At 47.4% G+C, this 16682-nt stretch overlaps 1 protein-coding gene across 1 annotated transcript in view; it reads left to right on the forward strand.

Annotated features, from left to right (window-relative positions):
- Window positions 1–13535, forward strand: part of LOC144827078 (uncharacterized) — a 141526-nt gene extending 127991 nt beyond the window's left edge. The window contains exon 3 of the mRNA XM_078685524.1: window positions 8471–13535. Within this exon, the coding sequence (XP_078541650.1) occupies window positions 8471–8655 (185 nt within the window). The 3' untranslated portion in view covers window positions 8656–13535. The remainder of the gene's footprint in view (window positions 1–8470) is intronic.
- Window positions 13536–16682: the final 3147 nt, after the last annotated feature.

Genomic DNA, 16682 nt, shown 5'->3' on the forward strand with positions numbered 1-16682 from the left:
CCGCATCTCCAAGGAAGCGTGTGTTCATCGAAGCTGCCTGCTTTTGCATCGCCGGAGAAGCGTGTCGCAGGGCCTGTCGTGGCTCCAAAGTACAGAGCCGTTGCATGGCTGCCAGGGCGTCGTCGCATCGTCATTGCATCGTCGCATCAAGGGCGCCATCTTCTCGCATCGCAACCGGATCATCGCATCGCATCGAGGCGCCATCTTGCGCATCGCAACGGGCCCGAAGGCCTAGAATCTACGCATCACCTCCGCACTGGTAAGGATCACGACGCATCCCCTACTCTGAGCAAGCATTGAGGCAGGACGCAACTTTTCCCCCAGATCACGGAACCAACGCATCTCCCCTTTTGCGAGCCTTTTGTTTACTTTGCATTACGCATCCAGGTACTTTGTTGAGAACTTTGTCACATTTATCATCAACTTGAACTAAGCAACTTTAATCATCTTTAAGTCAACTTTAAGTATAGTATTGTGGATTTTTGTCGTTTGTGGTCTTGTGTTAAGTCTATATAAAGAATACTTATTTTTATAAAACCTGTGTTGTGTCCATCTGTAGTGTTTTCACTGTATTACTGTGTAAATTCACAAATGCTTAACACACTGCCTCTGAGATAAGCCTGGCTGCTCTTGCCAAGCTACCAAGGGGGTTGAGCAGGGGTTATTAACGAGTGTAATCCCCTTATCCTGACTTAGAAGTAAGGGTCCCTATTTGGACAAAGGTGAATAACATTGCCAACTAGAGACCTCCAGATCTAACAGGTAAGTTTACAAAATATCCATCAGGATGCGCTCACTGTGCATCCTCAATTACTCAAGCACCCCTGTTGCTACAACGTGTTTCAGCCTATCTTACACCTCGATTACCTTTTTCATGGCTAAGTGTGATCACCACCAGGACTTTACACATATTCACTCAGTCAAAGTCAGTGCCCTAGTTAAAAAGGTCCAAGGTTATTTTTTTTTATTTACTTGAGTTTTTATATAGCACCCAGCACTTTGCAGGGGAAAAATAAGAAAACATAAGCACTTAGGATCACTAGATTACAGAATACTGAGGTTTCAGGATAGAAAATGAACAATCAAGCAGCATATGAAAGAACAGCAGTCTGAGAAAATTCTTCCTTGGTCAATAACCAAGCAAAGAAAAGAGTGACATGGGCTTTGGCTAGAATTGTACCCGCATTGCTATTATTTTCATATATGGAAATGGCCAATATTGTATTCCCTTTCACATCTAGGTTAACACCTAAACATGAAACTGAAAATACCAGAGGGAAGCAATCTAAAAGTATTTTGGAACTTTCTGAACTGTGCAATTGTTCTCAATTTATTATCAAAGAAAACAGAGGCAGGGAACCTTTTTCCTTTGATTTAAGTCTTTACAGACTTATCAGCTCTACAGCAAATTCCATGAAAACAAACAACGAACTACATTTTGGTGCAGTCTCGCAGTCAACCAATGTGAAGCACGAGTACTGCTAGTGTCGTAACTAAACTGGATGGGGTCCCCCCTGCAAAATACATGGAGGGGCCCCCCTCTGGGCTCACTCAAGAGTTCTCTGGCCAGGGTACTGTGCTGAGGGGGGCCCCCTGAAGCTCGGTGGTCCCCCACACTGCGGGGGCCACAGGGGCCTTTGTTACGCCACTGAGGTCTGCTACTCATTTATACATTTCCTTGTGAGTGCTGAATGTGAAAACAAAGAAGTTTCATAGTTTGCGGTTCGGGACACAGACACCCAGAACCATATTAACAAGGGCTTATCGCCTCAGCAGCGTCTCTTTTTGTGATGTTCTTGTGGCGATTATCCCTTCACCTTATTTACAAGGCGATGACATTACATGGGCATTCCACAGCAACACTCATTGATTTTGACCCTGCTCCATATTAACAAATGGTGGCTTAAATATAGGTAGTGCCAAAATTAAGAGCAGGAAAAACTTGGTCTTAACATGGTGAAACAATGAGAAATGTTTAATTTCTGCTTGTTTTTGCTGTTGTTATGTGTGCGGCAATGTGCAGCAAACATAGAAACAGCAAATCGCCATGAATGATTTTTCATATGCAGGAAGGTACTCCTTCCTGCACATAAACAATCATAAAAAAATTGCGATTTGCTATTTCTATGTGTTCTGCACAATGCAGCACACATAGGAGTTACAAGTAACCATTCCCTTAAAGCAGGCACCCTTGCAATTTGGCGCAAGAGTGCCTGCTTTGGCGCTAGGCAGCTAAGTTTAGCACTAGCGCTAGGGAAAACGCCGGAATGTGCAGTACCATTGTAAATACGGCACATCCCTGTGCTTTCAGAATGGCCGAGCATGGTGTTAGCAACTTTTGCATAAGGCCACACTTTACCAGTAACTTGCAAATGCTCCCCATGATGAGAGAATAACGATAAAAGTGCACACCAAAGAGGGTTTGTATCTTAAGGGAGGTTATTTATTATGACACCAGATTAACTTTATCAGTCATCAAATGGGGTCCTTCAGTGTTGTTTAATGCCAAATAACACAGGATTTGTTTGTAACTCCAATTTTCCTCTTTTTATGTTTTTTTACTAGTGGTAACGACTGTCGGCACGAGCTGCATACAAATATGTTCTGAAACCTATTATAACATACCACCAAACACAACAACTATTACATGCTGCACCACTGACCTTTGCAACAACCCGACTAGTATAACTACTGTTTCCACCATCACGAGGAGGAACAATGCACTGACCATCAACAGTAGGAGCATCAGCACCGCAGTCTTCCAGGCAGTATTTGCTGGCGTTCTCCTCCTCAGATCCATACTTTAAGGTAAAGAGAGGGACAATGGTACCTGCTCATCTCTTTCACCTGCTTGTGTGGTCCAAGATGCTAGGACCTTCTGGTTGTCAGTGAGGTGCTTTTGCTCAACTCTTCTCTTTTCCTATATTCAACATCATTGGGTAGGTCTGCTGAACCACAATGGCTGGTGTAGCGGAAGCGCAATATCTGCCAAGGTATCCAACACTGCCGTGTCGGAAGAATTTTTTCCTCTGAAATTCCTTCAACCCACATGGAGAAAGCAGCTTCAGAGAAAAAAAGTTATGCTAGGTCCACCATGCTTTGTCGGCATGGCAGATGTTCTATCCCCTATGATGTCTTCTGAAGACAGACTTTCACAGCAAGATCCCTCAGCATGTAGAGTACTTTGGTAATGTTTTACGGAAGACTGCCGTGATTGGCATGGCTGCCCTGGACCTAAGAGATGATGGTAGAAATTTGTTCTAACTAGTTGTTCTACCTCAGACAGCCACTCTAATACAATTCCTGCAAGCACTGGGCAGGTTGCGAGGGGTGCCCCAATGACAAGCAAGAGGAGGATGGACTGGAATGAATCCACCAGATTGTAGACCATCAAGTAAATGAGGTACTAAATCAGGATGAGGTTGACCAATTCTCCCTGGATCTATCAAAGCACCTTCTTGGGTATCAAAATGGGGCAGTGCGTGGAAGTCACTGCGTCTGTTCTGATCTAAGATGTCAAAAAGGTGCATCTCTTCCGACTGGGATATTAGCTGGAATGTTAATGGGGAGAAAAAGTAAATCACAGATGAGAGCAAGTCCCTATTGGGCAAAACTGTTATGATCCTCCTCTTCTGCAACTGCCATTCCTCCCCAGGTGACCAGGCCTTCAGCACTCTGTTCCCTCACTGATTAAAACACTACTTGGCTAAAACAGCCATTATAGAGCTGTATCAAAAGCTTGTAGAGCACAAAATATGACCTTTACCCCCTCTAACTGGACTAGATTCGGTCCTTAGAAGACATCTGCACTGACCTCTTGCATCACTGCTCACACCATGTAAATGCCTCTGTTTTCAAATTTAGGTCAGCACTTACATAATTTGATTTTGCATAATTATGTGAAACACCACAAAAATTGTGCAAAATGCGAAACTGTTGCATAATGCTGTATTTTAGCGTAAAAGGCATCCTTCCATCCATTTTGGGTTCAAGCACATAGTTAACTCTAAAAAATAGTGCAAAAAACTTCAGCTGCTCACGTTCTGATCACTAGCATTGTTCCTATGCTAAGATTTGTGGTGTAATAGCATAATTTCGTGAATCAGGTAAATTTGCATAACAACCAGAAGGCAAGATTGTGCCAGGGTAACTGAAGATCTGTACGGTCTAGCAAGGGCTGGGAAAGATAAGGATAGTCTAAACTGACTAACTATCCTTAAGCTACCAAGCCAAGGCCAACCGGATGTTTTGGGAGGCTGGCATTATTGCCTCATAATACCATTCGATTGGTCACCCAATCTTCCTGCAGGTATCAGCACAATGGGTTTAGGCGTGCTCAAGACACCATTTGTTTATAGCTTACATCAGAGCTCAATATAGCAATGCATTCTTTGCTGATACAGCATTTTTCTGTAAGGTGTCTTACGAACTGTGCTCCACACAACATAATTTATGTTATAGCAGGAACGCTGGCCCCAGAATAATTCGGTAACTGGCCCTACGGTGACATCAAGTGAGGTATAGGATACAGACTAAAGTTTTCGGAAAACCTGGGGTAACTGGTAACTTTGAGTACATTTTTTTTTAAAGGGCAACTGATTAACCAATCATATGGATGTGGAAAAACATGTGCTTCCTCACAGGGTAATTAGACATACAAGGATACCATTAAATACATTTGTATAGGATGATAGACCTAAGAGTAAGATCCTGAACTAGAAATGTTCCTGTGGCACAGTGAACCACAGGAACCTATGGCTTACTTGGTGAACTTAGGAGAGGCGGGTAGGCTTTGTGAAGGTCCAACGATTGTATATTATCACTGCATATATTGGACATGGCAGTGGGGTGACTGCCTCTGTAATGGACCACTTTCATTAGATACTGGGACTATGGCTCTTTATTCAGCAAAGTCTGTACTCATTCTACTAAAGCTTGATACTTTTTGTGCTCCTGGGAAAGAGAACTGCACCAAGACAAGGTTCTCAAGGTCACACTATCTTATGATGCTGACATCTCTTGGACCACATATAATGGATGGTACCACGTATAATGGATGCGGGAGGTCCATTGATTCTAGAACAGACAACACAGGCCTTACATGGGAGGATATTGACTGAGTAGGGTTTACAGTCATGTGTTTGGGGCTGTTGAGTGCTGCTAAATGATAAATTGGATTTACTTGTGAAACTGAACTCAAAGGCCTTATTCAGACCCTCAAGGGCCCCTCTGCGTTAGAGGACCACCCTTCTGGGGCCTTCAGAAAAAAGGTCTGTACTTAGAGGGCAGAGGTGGAAAGGGATGGTGCAGTTTCTGTTCTTCTGCTCTCCACCTAATCAGGCTGCAACAGAAAGCCATGTGGCTCAATACAGGTAAACAAATTACCTTGGATTTGGAGATTCTTCCAGATTCTGGGATCACAGCTAAATGTGGTGTTTCTTTGCAATGTCTGCTCCAGATCTTGGCCTTTGACCAAAGTTGCATCATTATGTGCATTGTTCTCTTGAAGCCTGAGCGGTCCCACCTGTCTTGCTTCGTGCTGTACTGTATCTGGAAATGTTTTACATTGTCTGGGCTGCACTGGATCAGACCACATACAAAGGTTACTTGCTTAAAAAGACCCCTTTTGAGCCACTCCACCTCCTGGCTTATCGGGTACAGCTGGAGAGAGCCTTCTGAGGCAAAGACCATCGCCTCAGTAGATCAGGATGTGGGAACAAACATGATTCACTGTAGATACACTTTGGGGATGCCGTAAGCTCAGTGACAAAGAAGACAGACCCAGAGGTAATTGAATCGTGGTTACCCCAAGTCCTGGTCTTTGTCACAGTTCCTACCTCCCACCAGGAGGGTTGGCCACGAGGTACGTTTGGTGCACACCAGTGAGAAGGAAGGTAAACAGGAGTGTTATCCAAAAGGGTGGAGAAAAAGTGAAAAACATCAAAACTTGAGAGACAAGTTGTCAAAATAGCAAATTGTCTGTGTCAGGATGGAAGATAATTTCCCCCGAGGAAGAACTAAAATAAGGACAGTGGCCAATGCTTCCTTCATGTCATTCTATCCCACTGAAGGTACTCCGCACCGTAGCCATTGGTATGACGTCTCTACATGCTATATTTGACTCCCTTTGGAGTTTTTCCTGGGATATCATGTCCAGCTTTGTCATTTAAGAGTATTATATATTGAAACCACAGGTCTCCTGAATTTGAAAACTTTTTGAATCTGGAATGTAGTCAATAAACACCGAGTTACTGATAATAATTGGCACACTCGCTGTTTGCTCAGAACGTCTTGTGTTGAAATCATTTATGAGAAATAATAATCTTTTAGTGATCCAGCGACTGTCATTTTTTCAAATGTAATCTTGATTATAAATATCCCACCATTTCCAGTGGTGATATAAATGTTTGCAGCCTCCAACGCATGACCTGAAAGGCAACGTAATATGCACAGGAGTAGGGAGCCCGGATTGGGGCTGAGAAGACCATACCACACACTGGAATCACCAGCGAAGGATATGTCGAACATCATAAGTCAATCACCAGATGTTCCATCCACGTTCTAGATTTGGTAACCAAATACGATGAACATATGATGAAAATATGCTGAATATAGCAAAATAATTTAAATAAATGTCTCGAGTTTGCAACGTTTTCTGGCCCACAAGCCGATCAACAGATCTTATTGCATAAAACCGCTCTTCTCATTGATAATGACAAAACTGAGCCTTCAAAAAAGTTGTGATAAAACACCAAGGTAGCAGCGGTCTGTAGTAAAATTACAAGAAGGGCCAGAACGCAGGCTCAGTATTATGCCTGAAATCTGTTTGCCCATCATATACCATATCCTTAATGCTTAGAAGACAAATGCTTTCTACGGTGGCCTACGTCTGATGCAACCGAGATCAGCTCTTGGCTCATCCAAGATGCTGCAGGGTCAATGTTGAAGCTCTATTTATTCCTCGACATGCAATACGATCACTTCCACAGTTATCCTTGCTGACACTCTCAGGTCAGCCCTCAACATTGATACGTTAAATGGACAAAAATAGAACTTGCCTAAATTAATGTCCCTTTTAGAGGATTGCTGAAATTATTTAGGACGGGAGCATGGCTGGGTTGCACCTTAAGCACCTTCACTGCCACTTAGACATGATGTTGATGCACAACTATTGAGCAGTTGACTGATCCTTTAAGGTTAGGCAAAGCGAGAGGACTGTCAGGAACACGTGATTCCACATCTCGGTTAGAGTTGGGGTACAGCCAGGCTTCTGAGGAGAGAGCCTCAACTGGCTCCAGTGTTGCAAACCTTCAACTGGTGACCCATACACCACAGGGCACCAGCCTATGATTGTCAGTAGCTCGCCCTGTTGGGGGCAGCCTTCTGAAGCCAAAGTTCCTACTCAGGAGCGCCTTGTGAGAGACCTGCTGGTGGAAAACCCCTGGTACATATCTGCTTTGTTTCTCAGCAACAACAGCCCCGTCCCTTGGAGGTTTGTTTTCGGCAAAAAAACATTGATACATTGTCTACGAAGACCTGGTGGTTTCTTGGCAATGGTTTTTCACCTCATGTAAACACCCAGGGCCTCATTTATGAGGCTGTGCGTCACTTTTACGCCGCCGGTGCGTCACTTTTTGTGACGCACCAGTGGCGTAAAAAATGCGCCTTTTGTGCCATATTTATAAAGTGACGCATCTAGGTAGATGCGTCACTTTGTAAACCCCTGCGCAACATTATACCTGCGCCAGGTATAATGTATGCAAGGGGGGCGTATTGACGCAAGGAAGGGTCGTAGAAGTGACGCAGTGAATTCTATGAGATTTCACTGCGTCACTTTTAGGACGCCGTTGCGTCAAAATCTTGCGCCTGCCTCACAGCAGGCGTAAGACTGACGCAGGCCCTTTCACATGGGGCATGCCCCATGTGAAAGGATGCATTGCTGGAGTTACGTCACTTTTGTGACACACTCCAGCAATGCGTCACTTTTGCGCTTACAGATACGTCAGAAATACTGACGTATCTGTAACTCCTTGCGACATGATGCGTCATACATTAAATATGACGCATCAGGAATGTCGCAAGGAGTGCGCACTGAGAAGTGACGCATCGCTGCTTTCACGCAGCGATGCCTCATTTCTCATAAATGAGGCCCATAGAATGTAATGATACCAAGGCTTGGATTTGCCTGAATGCAAAAATAAATATTAATGTCACTTTTATGCTTGTTCTCCATCATATTACTGTCTCTAGACCCGAGTTTGTTCCTGTCTTTGCTTTGCTGGTCTTGCACAAAACCAATATAGTGGCAAGCTCCAGAAAAGAAACCTCGCCTTTCCCTTGCTTGATAAGCATTTAGACACATTGTAACATTGTCATTGAGGGTTCAAAGTTATTTTTCAAGAAGCAGGTAGACAGTTTTGTTTTCTTGTTACCATCGCAATGTAAAAACTTTGTTTACTCTTCTGTCTAGGTGTTGGGAAAATTCCAAGCTGCCCAGCTCTGATCGTGACCTACCCTGGCCCTGACGGGTTCCATCTGCTGAACACAACATTTAAGAAGAGAATACCAGGCGCAGATCATGATTGGGACTCTTTAGATGTAAAGAGTTTAAGTGTAATTAAATGGCATCAGACTTTACTTCACTCTACACTTTAGAAACAAATGAATAAAAACATGCTATCACTCTATCTTTTGATTAATTTTATTTGCGATGTGTTTATAGAACACTAGAACTTGTGAGGTTAATTAATCATTAACGAAAAAGGTGAGTTTTTGGCTTTTTTAGGCAGAGGCAGTTTGCCTTGCCCCTTCATAAAGTCTTTCCTGTTGGAATGTTTTCTTGAGTGTTGTAAAATGACTTTGTCCTGATGATGCCCTTCCTTAATTAAATATGAGGTTGCAGCGTGGACACATTAAACAAGCAGTCTAGGTATCACTGAAGGCTGCTCTATGTTGTTTCATTTTGCGAACAAAACTGTTTATGTTTCATGGACCCAAGTCTCTTGGTCTGATTTCATATAAAATCTGGAAACAATAACTTTGTTTCAAAATCTATATGAGTGGCTACAGGAAGCTTTTGACATCTCAAACCCACACAAAAGCACAAAAGAAAAAAAGCGCCTTGGAAAAACGTAGAAATAAAAGACATAAAACAACAAATTAGAAAGTTGCAACGTACCTGGCTCAAACAAACGCCAAACAAGACAAACTTCACCTACAAAAAATTAACTGATTATACAAGTCAGCTATCAAAAAGCTACGAAAAGGTACTACCCAGACAGAATTCAAAATGCTACATGGGCAAATAAAGAATTTGATAAAATACTCATTGAATTTCACAAACAAACTTGCCTAGAAGGAACTCATCCTGTTACTCAAGATTTCACAGACAAACTAGCAAATCATTACACAGACAAAGCAGACACATTGGACTTATACCTAAAACAGAAAAAAAGCACCAGCACTAACCCCTGTACAAAACAACAATCCAAGAATACTCTATGCCAGCCTCTCCGTTTCTTCCAACACATCTCACATGATGAATTTATGGGCCTGGTCAAAGCAAGCAGGCCTGCCAACAGCCCTTCTGACCCCTGTCCACCACACACTTTCAAGGCAATTCTTTTAACAACCTCTGCTGCCACTCCAGTAAGAAGAATCATCAACGATTCCTTAACTACTGGAATATTTCCAGAAGTAAAAAAATCACACATACGCCCTTTACTGAAGAAAACAAACTTGGACCCGCTGAACCCTGACAACTACAGACCCATTTCAAATGGACCTTTCCTGGGCAAACTGATAGAAAGAGCAGAGTTCACCCAGATGTCACAATTCATTGAAGAGAATTACATACTCTCAGATTTCCAAACAGGATTCTGTCCGGGAAGAGGCACTGAATCTGCCCTCCTTGCTGTCTGGGATGACCTGAAGAATACAGTTGACCGCAATGGGGCTGCTGCGCTACTCCTCTGGGACCTTTCGGCTGCCTTTGACACAGTTGACCAGGACACTCTGAAACAAAGACTCTATGAAGCCGGCATAGAGAGAACTGCTTTAGACTGAATCGCGTCCTACCTTCAAAACAGAACTAATGTCATCCACAGCACCCCACGTTTCTTCTCCAACCCATACTCCACAAAAGCAGGGGTCCCTCAAGGTTCTATCATCTCGCCCATGCTTTTCAACATCTACATGAAGTCATTACCGGTACTGAACAATCAATTTCACCTCACGTGCTATAACTATGTAGAAGACACGCAAATACTCCTTCAACTGGAATGCCCCAAAGACATTGAAAAATCCCCAATTTTCAATTTAGAGCCGTGGATCAGTGGATGACTTGGAGCCATCTCAAATTGAATGCTTCAAAAACGGAAATACTCACGTGTGGCGATTGGAAACATTACAACCCGCTTGCCGCCTTGCCTGATAAACTGGGATCACCGCCTAAAGTATTGATGAAAGAAACCTCAGAGTGACCATAGACTCCAAGCTGTCGATGAATGCCAAAGTGGACAAACTAGCAAGATCAAGCGTTGTTACTATAAAAATGCTGCGACAAATTTTCCCTCATTTGGGATTTCCACACAAGGTCCAAGCTACCATCTCCCGTGTTCTGTCCAAACTCGATTACACCAATAGCCTCTACCTCGGAACACCTTTAACAACCCTGAAAAGACTACAACGGATTCAGAACTCACCTGCCAGACTACTCTTGCATATAAAACCACGAGACCACAGCTCACCTGCCTTGAAAGCCCTGCATTGGTTACCGGTTGCCAGAAGATCCACATTCAAGCTACTTTGTATCACCCACAAAGCAATACATGGAATGGGACGACTCTTCATTAGGAATAAAATCACCAATCACATTCAAGAAAGGAACCTACTAACTTAGAACAAAATACTAACTTAAGACAAAATACTAACTTAAGACAAAATATTAACTTAAGACAAAATACTAATTTTACTACTACTAAATGCCTTCTGTGAATACCAAAAGTAGTAAGTTTAGGATTTTGTCTCAAAGAACTAATCTGAGACAAAATCCTAAACTTATTCACAGAAGGCATTTAGTAGTAGTTGTTGGACTTGGCCCCTTTTCCCCAAAATGTTTTCGCTTTTCAGCCCCCTATTTTAGAATGTCTCCCCCATGGTAGGAAAACTGTATAGACCATGTGTGGTATGAGATGCCCTGTTTAATATGAAAATGTAATGCAATGGTGTGTGCACTTATTAACCCCCATTATAGACATGTACCCTGGTGGAATGCTGCATTTAAAATGGATGCCATGGCTGTGCTTTGTGCCACCTGACTGCAGTGGGTTAGCGGTCTAGTTGTTTGGTACCCAGTCATCCCAGCATTTGGAGGGAAAGCCTGGCACCCAGGGTAAATGTAAATGTAAATGTCAAGGTATTTGTAGAGCGCACTGCCACCAAGCGGTTTCCTGGCGCTATTACTCATACCGCTGTGGAACCCTTCCTGGCTTTCCCTGTGAAGTGTCCACTCCTGGGCACCCCCAGGGTGAAGCCAGGCATCCTAGCGCTGTTGGGGCCGGTGTGGAGGTTAAGCAAGCTATTGCCCAGAGTTGCGGCGTGGGGCCCATGATTAGAATAGGCACCGAGGCGAGAATTGTTAGGTCCGAGGAAATTGAGCCCAAAACCCGCCGAGGCGGGAATTGAACTCTGGTCCCGGGCCAGAACTCTGCATCAGGGTCTGCCGCTCTAACCATTGAGCCACACTCCTCCAGGGTGCTCTACTCCTCCCCCTGAGCCAGCTAGAACCAGTTCCCCAGAGGATTCCAGAAGCTACTGGCACTGACTGGTAGGTGGGGTGAGGGGCATGTAAATAAGGGGGCTGTGCCACCATGTGCTCAGACAGAGCAGGGACAAGAACGTGAGGGGACCTGCTGCCAGGGGAACCACCACTTGGGCCTGTGTGCTGGACCCTGCACCCTACTAAAATCCCTCTGCTGTCCCCAGGGCTAGTAGAAGCCCCACTGCAGGAGTCCAGGCTGCGGTACAGGAGGAGGGCCACGCTACAGTGGAGGATGGTGAAAGCCTACCGCCCTGTCTTGATGAGTTCCCACTGACTGCTGACCTGGCCCAGTAGTGCCCGCTGCTCTGCCACCCGGCCCCTGAAGAAGGAGTGCCCTCCTAGGTCCCGGAGGCTGGTGGGGCCTGACGCCACGCGAGCGCTGTGCCTAAAAGCCCCTGTAGAGGAGAGCGCTGTATTGGGGCTGGACTGGACCCCCAGGAGGTGAGGAGCGTTACCCTGAGGCCCCTGGGGCTTGCTGCTGGGACTGTCTGTCCCCCCTAAGCGCTATAATCCTAAAGCGCTGTGTGTGGCTAAAAGCGCTATTTTGGCCCAGGACTTTTATGAATGGCTGTTGCCCGATCTGTGGTACCTGCACTGGGCCCCAGCCGTGATATCTCCTAAGCGCTTGGTAGCTGCAGGTGCGCTGGAAGCGCTACTGCCTGGACTGCTGTGATAAAAGCGCTATCCCTGCTGTGCCCCTCCAAGCGCTATGGCTCTGGAAACTGTCTGTGCCCTGAAGCGCTGTGCCTTGGAGAAGTGGGAGCCTACCCCGCATGTGTGCCGTGATGTGGTGCTGCTTGGAGTAAGAGGGAGCCTACCCGTCATTGCCGCAAATCACCGCCGCAGCCCGGGAGCAAGAAGGGGGAGAGGGCCGCACATCTGCATAATTAGAAGTTAAGCGTGTGCCTACCCCGCGTGAGGATGCGGTGCTGAGGTACTCACCGCCGCTGCCCGGAGAGCCCCTGAGGCCTGGGGAGGGCCGTCGCAGACTTGAGGAAGGCCGCGCTGGGCCTGAGAAGCCGAAAGTGCTGCAATCACGTGACGGGAGGTGCCGGCCGCGTCATCGACCACGCCCCCGCCCCCAGCCTGCCGCGCACCGATTGGCCTTGCTGCCGCGCCCACTGGAGCGCGCGCCCTGATTGGCGGCTGGCTGGAGAGAGACCCGGAAGGCGGGGCTCCCGTGGCAACGAGGTAGCCCCGTGTGGACCGAGGAGCCAGACGGGAGCCTACCCCGCGCTGGCCCAGAGCCCCTGAAGACACCTGCAGCCGGGAGAGGGCCGCGTGGAGGGCGGGAGCCTACCCCACCTCCGCCAGCGAAGGAGTGCCGAGGAGAGACCCGCAACCTCCAGGGAAGAGAAGAGGAGCCTGGAAGCCTGCACACTCTCGACGCGGGGCTCCCGTGTGGCGAGGAGAGCCCCACGCGTCTGCCCCTTGAAGCCCCGGGTCCCCGGGCGAAGTCCCGCGAGGCATGGCCAGGGCTGCAGGAAGAGTCCCGGTGAGTGGGGCCTCGGTCAGTCTGTGGTTGGGGGTGTGTGTCGGGAAACAGGGTCAGTGGCCGCCCCCGGGACCCGTGTTTTGAAGTGGAGGTGCTGCGGGGGAGGCCTTGAAGGATTCCTGAGGCTGCCCTGCCCCTGCTGGAAACTGTTGTCGGGCCTCGTTGGCCCCTGTTAAGCTGAGGAAGGCCTAAAAGGAACTAAGGCCCCTGAACTGGTCATGAACGGTTTGGGCTCACAGTGACCCCGGGTTAGGGGAATGCTTTCTGCCAGCTGGGTCCCTGTCCTCGAGGTGCCATATAAGTAGGGGTACAAGTGCTGAAGTGTCCTATGCAATACTGGTTTTATTAACCCGGCTTAGGCCAATGCTGATGTATGCCCACAGAATGAAATGTTGACTGATTTCTAAAGTAATATCATTGCATATGTTTATCGGAAGAAGTATTACCTGAGTTTCCATGCCAGCAGAAGTTTTTATGTCTAATGATCCTGAACCACTGCTTTATTGATCCTGTTGAGGCCCCAAGTTGATGTGGTTGTGCCCACAGTGAATGTCACGCCTAATGTTAATGCTTTGTTTCTATTTCAGAATTGCAACTAATGGACTTACAATGATTTTCCCATTTTCCCTGTAAATAATCCCCCCTGTACATGTTGCCCTGGCGCCGGTTGGAGCAGTATTGCGACTACGGTGTTTTACTATTGCATATTTGGTACAATACAAAAGTTATTCTTTTTCAACCAAAACTGGTGTTGTGTCTCTTTTTGTGGTGTGCCTGGTGTGTTGTCTGTTTATACTGCGTGGATGCTTCACACATGTCCTCAGGAGTTTGGCCTGCCCACTCTGCACAAGGCTACCCCATTTCTAACATTGTTGGCGAGCGTTGGGATAGGACTTGTGTTTGCGCAGTACCGCAGCGACCGCGGGTTACACTGCAAATAGAGCTTTGAAAAGTGGTCACAGTTTTCCTAGGGGATTATTATGTTTTTTCTGATTATTGTGTTTTCTTTATTATTGCTTCCTCCTGAAAGTGTTGTTTTGAACTGTGGGTGGTGTGTCCCGGGTGTACCTTGCCAGGATGGGGTTGGTATATGATGAGGATTACCTCATGGAGTACACCGAGCAGGAAGTGTTGTATTTCTGCCAAGAGAGAGGGATACCCCTAGTAGGCGACTTCCGCAGGAAATTGTTCCTCTTCGAAGCTTTGAAGAGGGGGGAACCCTTAGAGCCCTATGTGGACCTGTCTGATTACCCCTCCGCGTATTTAAAGGGTGGATTTGGTAGAGACCAGAGGGAGGGCTCCCAGTCCATAACCCTGGAGGGTGGTGATGATGAGGAGGAAGCAGTTTATAGGGCGGAGACGCTAGTAGCCAATGAGGACACCATAGATAGGGAGTTCCGCACTGGGTCCAGTCCCGGGGCCCTGGCCCATCCCTTCCCCTGTCCCCAGAAGAGTGGGTAGATAGGAGGGAAGAAAGGGAGCATCAGCTGGTGCTGGAGAAGCTCAGGTTGGAGCACGCCAAAGAATTAGTGCAACTGAGGGTGGAAGAGAAGAGGCTAGAGACCGAGAAGGTCCTAGCACAGGAAAGGATGGTGGAGGCAGAGAGGGTCTTTGCCAGGGAGAGAGTAGCTCAGGTGGGTAGGTTGTCCCCTGAGAGTGTTTTTTGTAGTCTGGATTCACCAGTGAGGGTGGGATCCAGTGGTGGCAGCGAGAGTGGTTCCAGTACAGGGAGTCCCACTCCCAGAGCCCAGGAGACGGTGCCCTATTCCCAGGGAGAGGGGGACGGGTTGGTGTTCAGGGGCAGGGGAAAACTGTCCCACCAGTCCTGGGGGGAGTTTGTGGAGGAGTGTTGGACTGCATTGGAGGATTGGGTGGTGAATAGAGCAGTGGAGGATTGGGAAGGGCTGTGCCATGCAGTTATCAGGGAGCACATGCTAAGGAATTGTTTCCCAAGATTGCGTCACCACCTGTTGCAGTGTTGGTTCTCAGACCCCAGGGAACTTGCACGGGAGGCAGACCTTTGGGTAAGTGCTAGAGAGTCTGAGAGGGCATTGGGGAGTGATCCTGAAGGGAGTGGTACAGGGATCTTCTGACCCAGCGAAGCGGGAGAGGTGAGGAATAGCCCAGCTAGGTCCCAGGGAAGTGAGAGGGTTGTAGGGCCTTACATCCTATCTACAGGAAGGAGTGAGAAGGGGAGGTGTCCCGAGGTGCCCCAACCGCAGCCTCAGGGCCTGGAGAGTTTCATAAGGGAGCCCCAGGTTGGGAGCCTAGGCTGTCCTGATGTGCCATCCCATGAAAGGGATCCCCTCGTGTCAGGAGAACCCGGAGCATCTGTAATTGGAGCTCCAGAGGATAGGGGGTCTGTTCAGTCGCAGGGTTTAGATCCTGGACTGGGGTGCCATGTTTGGGGTTAGCTGACCTGGCGGGTGGGACATCTGTAAACAGTGCTCCCCCCCCCCCCCGGATTGACTTCCAGGGGTACTACTCCAGTTAGGAGGGTGCGGAACTCTGGGAGGGGTGCAGGGGAAGGGAGGACTCACCCCTGTCACCAATTCAACCTACAGGTTTGGACTCGAAGTTGGGGAATCAGTTGCAGGGTCAAGGCCCTGGACTGGGGAGAGAGTGGTGTTCTGAGGGTGTCCCACAGAGAAGAGGGCCGAACCCCAGAAGGAGAGGTAGAGGGAGGAGAGCCTAACGCCTGGTGGCTGGTCAGCCTGAGGGTGCGGACCCCAGGTGGGAGGACCAGTGGCAGTTTGGTAGGAGGAGAGTGGTAAAAGGGTACTACTGGCCTGGTGCTAAAGCCTCCCACTCTGTGAGAGAGCAAGGGCCAGAGACATCTGGATGGCCTAGTGGCCGGTCCTGGCCACATCCCACTAGAAAGCTTCAGTGGAGTGGTTTGGTTGGTGAAGGGAGGGTTGAGAGAGGGAACCATCGGGTTCCAGAGTGAAGAAGAAACTGCAGGTGCTCCTGTAGTTGCGGGCCTGCGTCCACCTTTTTTCGCCCCAAGCAGGGAAGCCCATCAAGGCATTGATTGGTCTACCCTGGCTTTTGGCTGGGGGGGAGTTGTGTTGGACTTGGCTCATTTTCCCCCAAAAATTTTCGCTTTTCAGCCCCCCTATTTTAGAATGTCTCCCCCATGGTAGGAAAACTGTATAGGCCATGTGTGGTATGAGATGCCCTGTTTAATATGAAAATGTAACGCAATGGTGTGTGCACTTATCAACCCCATTATAGAAATGTACCCTGGTGGAATGCTGCATTTAAAATGGATGCCATGGCTGTGCGTTGTGCCACCTGACTGCAGTGGGTTAGCGGTCTAGTTGTTTGGTACCCAGTCACCCCAGCATTTGGAGGGAAAGCCTGGCA

The sequence above is a fragment of the Lissotriton helveticus genome, chromosome 4_1, assembly GCF_964261635.1.
Source record: "Lissotriton helveticus chromosome 4_1, aLisHel1.1, whole genome shotgun sequence".
Taxonomy (NCBI): Eukaryota; Metazoa; Chordata; class Amphibia; order Caudata; family Salamandridae; genus Lissotriton; species Lissotriton helveticus.